The following is a 9353-nucleotide window of genomic DNA, read 5'->3' as shown; positions in this document are numbered from 1 at the left end:
TCTTCACTCAACTCTCATTTCTCAATCTCAATTTCTCTCATTCTCCAATTTTCAAGATTTCAAGTCTCAATCTCAAATTCTCAATTCTCAAATCTCAATTCAATTTAAATCATGCCTCCTACTTCTAGAGTGCGCTCATATGTTTGGCAACACTTTGAGGTGGTAGAAGAAAATAAAGAAGGTCAGAAAGTAAAGTGCAAGAACTGTGGTCAAAGTCTTAAATTTTCGTTCAAAGTCTGGCACATGCAGTTTAAGAAGGCATATAAAGTATTGTCTTGAGCGTCCTCCGGAAATTCGTATTTAAGATTTTAAAACAATTGTGTTATTTTAAAATTATTAGACGTATTTATGCTTAATGTTTTAGTTTGTTAGATTAATTTGAAGTATTGTTAATTTATTATGCATGAAAATTTAGTTTTACTATTTTTTGTTAATTTACTTTTTAAATGCAAACTTTAATTTTGAAATAAATGTAGCACTTGCAATTTATATTAATACTTTTGTATTAATATAACTTGTAATCTTTAAATTAATACAAATTACAATAGTTATACAAAATACAAAAAAAATTAAAAAATACACTAAACCCGGCCCGACCCGGCCCCCTTAACCCGTAACCCTTACGGTCCAATTTTTACCCGGATGAACCCGAACCCGTTAAACCCGTTAAGCCCCAAACCGTAACCGGCCCGGACCGTAACCCGTACGGGTCCAAAAAATAGCAACCCGGCCCGGCCCGGCCCACTCGTTTAACACCTATAAAAAGAATGCACGTCACGTTTATTAGAAAGATGAGATAAGCAATCACCTCATAATTGAATTCCATCCAAAAATAACTTATGTCCCTCAGCATATTGTTACTATGGTAAAAGAACAATTTAAGGAGCAAGTTGGCCAGCAGGATAGTCGAACCAGTGTCTTCACATAATACAGCAGTTCTGTTGCGACTCGAGCATATCTGGTGATCTGCAAAACCAGAGGAGAGACTGCTCAATCACAATTCACTAATGAAGATACTGCTAAACATCAAAACAGTTACAGGGTTCCATTTTCAAGCAGAAACAAAAACGTCATCTATCGGACTAACGATTAAAAAATGTTTTCTATTAGACAGACGAAGGACTAAGAAGGCTCAAATTTTTAGACATATATCTCATCAGATTGGTAAAGATTCAAAAACATCGGAACAATGGTGTAGAGACTGAGAAATTCCCCATCTGACATATGCCATCAATTCGTTTATCTATTTATTATTAAGCATATGATGCAGCAGTATGTTCTTTAGCCAGCTGCTTTTGCTTTGGTAGCTGGGATGGTTGTCAGATCTCAGACAGGACAGGATCTGGAGATATTTAAACAATTTACTCGTTCTTTATAGGAGAAGGGAAAGACGAACAGGGACGGAGGAAGAGTAAAAGCTCACTTTCCATAAAGGCTAAAGCAAATTTGCAACCACTGTCAAACCATTGCAATATTGTTTCTCTGATCTATTATTTTCATTGATTTGGCATGTTGAATTGAGTTAGTTTTTTCTTTTTGGGCGAGTTGGAACACTGAAAATGGTTCTACCAGTTGCGCAGAAAGCAGGAGACCAGGATCAGATTGCACTTGAGTTTTGCAGGAGCTGTTCCATTAAGTCAAAAGTTTGATCAAAAGATGTGGAACTTTCAGACCTTGATAGGATACTATCATATGGTAACATAGTAGGCGCAAAATCAGCGCTTTATCCCAAAATTAAGAATAGGCAAGATACTTGCATGCTTTTAGTCCATCATCCAAAAAATTTAGGGAAATATATATAGGCCAAAAACAGTAAAGGACCTACTATCTCCAGGTAAAAAGAGGAAAAGAAGACATTATAATTCCAGACTCTAACTACTAGTCTACTACCGATTCAACATGCAGGCAACTGAATTTGAAGGAAATTCTGAAAATATTGGAGCACTTACAACTGTCCAAGAGTTGATATATCGAAGTCTGGAGCAAGCTCATGCACTATATCAATTGGTGGTTGGCCACATTCTTGCATTTTCTGCATAAGCTCGACAATTTTGTTGAAGTTGCTCGGCTCAGTTTCATAGACTTTGTTTAGATCTCTTATAAGTTCATACTGGTGTCTATAACGTTCATATTCTTCACTGCTTAACTTAGATTTATTGTCTTCCAACCACTTTGGATATCTTTCTCCAATTTCTCTCATAGGTTCATAAAGAATTTCCTTTGAAAGAAGCTGCTGCATCATGGTCTCTATGATAGACTCCATGTCCTAGCAATTAGTCAATCAAAATAGTTACAAATCCCATTCCAAACAAGTGAGAAGAAGCTATTTATAAGGAAAGATATCGCGAGAGAGTACATAGTAGTGCCTTACGCACATTTTGGATGATTGTTGAAATGGGATAGAAGACTATCACGAAGGAATTGAAAATTTTAGAAGCCATTTACTACCCCATTTTCTTTGTATTTTTTGGTGCAAAGAAGATATCTCTTCATGAATTAGATAGTTTGAAGGAATTTTTAGAGGCTTAATGTAATTGTCATGTTGTGTAATTGAGGTACTATTGTGGTGCAATTGATAGAACAATTTTGACTTATTAAGTGAAAAGGAGAACATAAAAGAGAATAAGGCAACAGACATTGCTTTCAACTATAGGTAAACATAAAATGCAAATCCGATGTGAACAGCTTTCCAGGCTGATAGACATAAAAACCTATCTCGAGCCAATCATGCAGTTTTCTGACCATATAAACAGCTTAATCCACACTTGCACATGTAGCTACAAGTTAACCCTATCTGACCTCCAAGTCCATTAGTGAGTAGTTATTGAGTGTATTCTATTTTCTCATCCAAAGCATTCAAATGTCTCAGCACTTTGCTCTTAACAGTCCAATGATGTCCTTATTTGATCCATGACTATACTTCGTTAGCATTATTAAATAGGAGGAAGCAACAAGATGAAACACAACATCCACCGAAACTGAAGGTTCATAGTCAGAACAGCTTCCTTATCGGAAAAAACAAAAGATATTCAAAGCAGCTTTTGATTGAAATCCAAAATCCTAAGCAGAGAATTCTAAAGTAGAGGAAAACAGGACCTAAGAATGTAAAAGGCTTTGAAAGGGTCACATTTTCGACAGATTCCTCCTAGGAGTCTTTAGAAGGGTGGCAGTTCTTTACTTTTAGAGGAATCGGTCAAGACCAAACAATTTAATGAAATTCAGTCCTTGGAACAAAAAGTTTCATTCAGCTTCCTTAGTCACGAGATCTACATATGCAATTAGCTCCTATTTATACAGCATCTATATCAGCTGAAACATATAAACAGGCAACAGAACACAAGACTACAAAAACTTTGACAATCTGCAGAGCGATTAAAATTATTGGAACTGCCACCTTCAGAAAGCATTAAGATGTTCCATAAATTCATTACCAAAACTCCTCCACGCATAAACGCAATCATTTATCTGAAAATGTTAATTATATCTATGAATGAAGAAAAATGCTTTCTCTAACTATATCAATACAGTACCATCCTCATTCCTCACCACACCCCTTCCCTTCCCCAAATTTCCAGTATGTAGGAGAACAAAATCTATTGGTCATTTTGCAAATTTCATGAAAAAGACTTCACATTCAACTGTGAAACTCCATAAAGAAACATATATTCTGCAGTTCACTGTTTGATAAAAAGAACTACTAGTCAAAAACAACAGAAGTAACCTTCAAAAAAACTTAGTGAGAACATATACCTGAGAACCAGCAAGCTCCTCAAACTGCTTGGCCCACTCCTCCATCATTGGATCACTTCCAAAGCTCTCTACACCGGGTCTCGGCCCAGCCACTGATTCTAATCCCTTAACAGCCTCTCTTGTCTGCTCTCTAAGCTTATCAAGAGCTTCAGAGACATGTGAGTCCTTAGAAGAAGCCTTTTGCTTCCCCTTATTCTTAGCTTTCAAATCAGGCAACGACATTCCAAGCCCTCGAACCTCACTAGCCATACAAGAACTCTCTTTCTTGTCCTCTCCACCCCCATTTCTACATTCAAAATCAACCCCTTTTTAATCACAGCTCAAAATTCAAAGCTTATAACCGAAGTAAAGGTTTTAAAAAAGAAATCATTGGAAAAGACTAAATAAATTTCTTATATATTCTACCCCTTTTCATCACAGCTCAAAATTCAAACCCCATTAGCTTAAAACCAAAGTAGAGATTTAATATATATATATATATATATATATATATATATATATATATATATATATATATGGCGCTGAGTCGAGGGAAGTAGGCGGGGACGTGAGGCTTGGGTCACAGGCCATCTCCAAGAGAGATAGCTTCAAGTACCTTGGGTCGTTGATTAGGGGGGACGGAGAGATCGACGAGGACGTCACCCACCGCATAGGGGCGGGCTGGATGAAATGAAGCTTGCATCTGGAGTCTTGTGCGACAAGAAAGTGCCACCAATACTCAAAGGTAAGTTTTATAGAGCTGTGGTTAGACCGGCCATGTTGTATGCGGCAGAGTGTTGGCCGGTTAAGAACTCCCATATGCAGAGGATGAAAGTAGCAGAGATGGGGATGCTGAGGTGGATGTGCGGACACACTAGGATAGACAAGATTAGGAATAAAGATATTCGGAAGAAGGTGGGCGTCACCCCTGTGGATGACAAGATGCGGGAAGCAAAGCTCAGATGGTTCGAGCACGTGCAGAGGAGAAGCCTTGATGCACCAGTGAGGAGGTGTGAGCGGTTGGCCGTGGTGGGTACAAAAAGAGGCAGAGGGAGACGTAAAAAGTATTAGAGAGATGATCAGGCAAGACATGGTACGACTACAGATATCCGAGGACATGATCCTTGATAGAAAGGCCTGGAGGTCAAGCATTAGGGTTGTGGGATAGGGGTAGTAAAACTTTCCTTACTTCATACCGGGGGTGAGGCGGGGGTGGATTAGAGTTGATCTTAGATGGCTTGCAGTTTATGTTGAACCCACACTATTCTTGTTGTTTATCTTAGCCCTGGGCCTTAGATTCTGGTTACTTTTATTGCATGTCATTCATCTTTTGGTTTTTATGCTTCTGCTACTATTACGGTTTCTACCGGAGTTACTAATAAATTCTCTTTTCTTATTTTATTTTCGTCTTTCTGAGAGCCTAGGGTCTATCGGAAACAGCCTCTTTGACCCGATAGGGTAAGGTCTGCGTATACATTACCATTCGCCGACACCACTATCACTATGTGAGATTTTACTGGGTAGTTGTTGTTTATTTATATATATTTTGGGGTACATTGGAAAAGACTAAAATAAACTTGTTATATGCCAGAAGAGAAAGCAGAGCAGAAGAAACCTTTGAGAAGCAGAAGTGAGATCGAGGCTCTGAAAATCATCCAAAGCGCCTGAAAATTAACTCAAGGGGTCAGTTTCCAGTCCAATTCAATTTACTGAAATGGGGAAAAAGGTGAGCCACTTACTGTCAAGAAGTTGGTCTAAATCATCAGAGTGGTCAGTAGCCATGGAATCCCCCCTGTAGTATATTCTGTTTGTGTTTTTTCTGTTAGTGTATTGCCAAATATCTTATAAAAATCCAATCTTAGTGAATGGATGATAGAAAAAAGTGAGATGGTGAGATTTATACAAAGGGTAATGTATACGTAAGGTAAAGATTTTTTCTTGGCAAGGTACAGTGACGTTCTTTTGGCGGAAAACCCGACAAAAATACACTAGGGTTTTGCACATCCCGAGGTCATCTAATTGCCACCAAACCTTGTCTGGTGTATTTGGTAAATTTCTTTTCTTTTTCTCTTTTTTTCTTTTTAGCAAATTAATGTATTTTAGGTGACGTTTGCTACAGAGAGAGAAATTATTCAAATTTTATTGATTTATGTTATGAAACAATAAAAGAAGAAAGAAGAATATTGCAGAGAAAAATAGGGAGAGAGAACTCTTATTGATTTTGAGATGAATTACAATGGAATAGAACCCTCTATTTATGGGGAAAGGATGACTTAGCCATCAAATAATAAACCCTAGAATCTCTCTAGAATATAGACATTCACCTTAAATAGAATTCTATTTATAACACCCCCCCTTGAATGTCTATTCAACAGATAATGTGCCTCGTTAAAACCTTAACTAAATAAAACCCAATGGGAAAAAATTTTAGAGAAGGAAAAAGAGTACACATATCTAACAATACGCCTTTTAGTTGCTTCGTTAAAAACCTTGCTAGGAAAACCCAGTGGGACAAAACCTTGTAAGGGAAAAAGAGTGCAACGCGTATTAACTCCCCCTGATGAGAGCATCAATTAACATCATTGAGCCTTCGCATTCCAATCTTGTGCACTAGCTTCTTGAAGGTTGACATCGACAGAGTTTTGGTGAATAAATCAGCCATATTAACTCCAATGAATATATTGCACCTTGAAAATCCTCGCTATCACATTATCATGCTTATAGTTATAGCAAGATACAAATGTGCACAAATTGCACTGAGAAAGTGGTACTTAATGATCAAGAATTATATATGCTTTAAGCAACTTAAATCCTTCATGGATTGTCATATAAGTTAAGTCATATAATCCATCTAAAGAGACTTTAGATGTATATCAAGTTTTCATGTCATGCTAGACATATAAGATATCGAAAACTAATTGTACATACCATTGACTTTATTTTCAAGTATTTGAACAACATAGACAAAATTATATGTCTTTTATATGAAACCAATTCTATTCGAATTGTGTCTCTTCCATTTGGCCAATATTTTTGTGTCTATATTCGATAGACTTAAGATCCTCATCTATACTTAATGCTATGATAGATGTCGTCGACAAACATTTTATATCGGTTCCAATATTTTTTCATAAAGACATAACATAGAGATCTCTTCATTCATATATTCAGGTACCTGAATCTCTCATAAGATTTTATGAAGTGTTATGTCATGTGATTTTCTAGATCACTTGCCTCCTTATTATGATCACTTTGATCATTTGCTCATCTTCTTTGTCAAGAAGTTCTATTTGAAACCGATTTGTCTATACGCTTTAAGCGTACCACAGACTTTGGCCTTCTAGGACTTAATATGAGCATTTGCAATGAGAATATAATTACTTTCTTTGGGTCAGCAAATGCATATGGAATGCTTTGCAATATATTGCAAATGAATTATCCTTTTATGAACTTCAGGTTCATATTATCCTATTCGAGGATCTATATATATAAATAATAATTCATTCCGTGTAACTTTTTTCTCAACTGTTTATCATGTCTCCCCCTCATGTTAGAAAAACTAACTTGCTTCCTCAACTTTGGAAATCCATCTTTGTGCATTATGGTGTTAATAAAAATATACACCGCACATCAATAATAATAAGATGAAATTATTTGGTTCCTGACCCTGATCCACTTGTGAGAGGAGAATGCAATATACTTTCATATATAACATATATCAAATTGATATATATAACTTTGTTCTCATAAGAAATAGTTTAGCTATTAAGTGGAGGCACTCAATAAATTATTTTGCTAAACCAACTGTGATGTAAACCAACTTATCAAGATGAACTATCTTGAATAAAAAAATCTGGAATATGCTCTAAATTAAATTATTGAGCAAGTTACCTCGCAAGCACCGGCCAGGTTGCGGGTTAATAATAATCGCACATGTAACCATCTCATAAATGCATCTTATGTGGTATACATGGCAGGTGGATGAGCCCATATTCACCTTTGATATTTCTAGAATTCATGGGATTCAATCCCAACTTTAGTTGGTCAATTAATTAATGAGAACAAGCAATATAAGAGAATTCGTAAAGAACTTTCTAGTTCTTTAATATTTACCCATGTGAATTTTCTATTATTTTTGCACATCATACTTAAATTGATATGGCTAAACTGATTATGCCATCTGAATAAATTATCAATATTGATAAGTTCAGGTTTACACCATGACATGTGCAATTATCAATAAACTCCAAGTTTATTATGATATGAGTTTTTATATCAATAAATATCCACTTTAGTGTGGTGTTCTTTTATTTGTGTAGTACAAACTGGAGAATAAAGCGGGTAACTTTTCACATATATATTATCCCGCTACAAGTTGTAGTAATAGAAGGTATTAAATCTTTCCTTTATTTATAGTCTCAATATAATCAACCGCTTTCGCGTGTACTTTGGAAACTGAATAAGTTTCTTTGAGACTTACTACAACACAATAAATTGACATGATAATCAATTGTATTCCTCCAAAATAGTAATAATTGGCTCTTCCAAAGCTCTCAATTATTTTTGTACTACCACAGATTCATCAACATCCATGTGATGAATATCTCTTTTAAAGAAAAAGTTATACCATTGTGGTCATGGTCAAATTATATGCAAGATCTGTTTCTTGCATTACCATTGTCTTTTAATAATCGCATTGCCATAATATTTTGGCGTACAATAAGTACGTGACCAGTGATCATTCATGCCATAATAATGACAATATTTTCTTATTTCATCTCAAACCTCCATCTAGAGGTGAGTGTGGTATATTCACTACCACTAGCACGTTCATATTCTTCCAAGAATGAATATGTATTCATAAATTAGATGTTGTCACATTCACATCATGAATGGACCATAATCATCTATATGTGCTTTATAAAATCTCATGTCAAATCGATGACAAATATTACTTTCACAGAGTGAAAGATTATTTTGAGAATCCTTATTATTCTCATTATCACAATGATGACGATTATAATTTCGTTTATTGCCACGTCCATATCTATTGATACCTTCACGATAATAATTTTGTCTTCTTTCAGACTTATCACATATTGCTATCACATTCTCTTAAGGGAATGAGAATGAAGCAAATTCAATGGGACGAGTTTTCACTTCTTGTGCTCACGATCATACATGACTTTGATCATGGCAAGACATAGAAATTTTACCACTTTGGGTGGTTATAATCTCTTTCAAACTCCATTAGAGTTGCAATTAAAATTTATCGTCTTTGCTTGTATTTAAAATCAAATTATAGAATGTCAAGAATTTGAAAGAGAAAAGTAAAATACTTACCTTAAATCCAGAATTTAATCATGAAGGAAGTTCATAGAACAATTGACAATCATTATGCTCAATCCCAAAGTTTCTACTCAATTGGTTAGAGTCTCGTGTTGATAATGTGTTATGAAACAATAAAAGAAGAAGAAGAATATTACAGAGAAAAGTAGGGAGAGAGAACTCTTATTGATTTTTGGAATGAATTATAATGGAATAGAACCCTCTATTTATAGGGAGAGGGTGACTTAGCCACCAAGTAATAAACCCTAGAATCTCTCTAGAATATAGACATTCAT

The 9353-nt window shown here is 35.5% G+C and overlaps 1 protein-coding gene across 1 annotated transcript; it reads right to left on the bottom strand.

Annotated features, from left to right (window-relative positions):
* Positions 1-473: 473 nt before the first annotated feature.
* Positions 474-5714, bottom strand: LOC104211076 (peroxisome biogenesis protein 19-2-like). Its single transcript, XM_009760075.2, has 5 exons — positions 5469-5714; positions 5345-5393; positions 3751-4036; positions 1950-2266; positions 474-966 (listed from the first exon to the last, which is right to left on the bottom strand). The coding sequence occupies exons 1-5, from the start codon at positions 5509-5511 to the stop codon at positions 921-923; spliced, it is 741 nt and encodes a 246-aa protein (XP_009758377.1). The 5' UTR covers positions 5512-5714; the 3' UTR covers positions 474-920.
* Between the last annotated feature and the right edge of the window lie 3639 nt (positions 5715-9353).

This window comes from Nicotiana sylvestris, chromosome 6 (genome assembly GCF_000393655.2).
Source record: "Nicotiana sylvestris chromosome 6, ASM39365v2, whole genome shotgun sequence".
In the NCBI taxonomy this organism is placed as follows: domain Eukaryota; kingdom Viridiplantae; phylum Streptophyta; class Magnoliopsida; order Solanales; family Solanaceae; genus Nicotiana; species Nicotiana sylvestris.
Note: the sequence above shows the minus strand (reverse complement) of the source record. Positions and strands in the feature narration are given on the sequence as shown.

Bases quoted from the DNA above. Each gene is read 5' to 3' on its own strand.
- LOC104211076 (XM_009760075.2), bottom strand. From the start codon at position 5,511: ATGGCTACTGACCACTCTGATGATTTAGACCAACTTCTTGACA. The intron at 5,394-5,468 runs GTAAGTGGCTCA...GTTAATTTTCAG, and splicing joins TTTAGACCAACTTCTTGACA to GCGCTTTGGATGATTTTCAG. The intron at 4,037-5,344 runs GTTTCTTCTGCT...TTTTGAATGTAG, and splicing joins CTCACTTCTGCTTCTCAAAG to AAATGGGGGTGGAGAGGACA.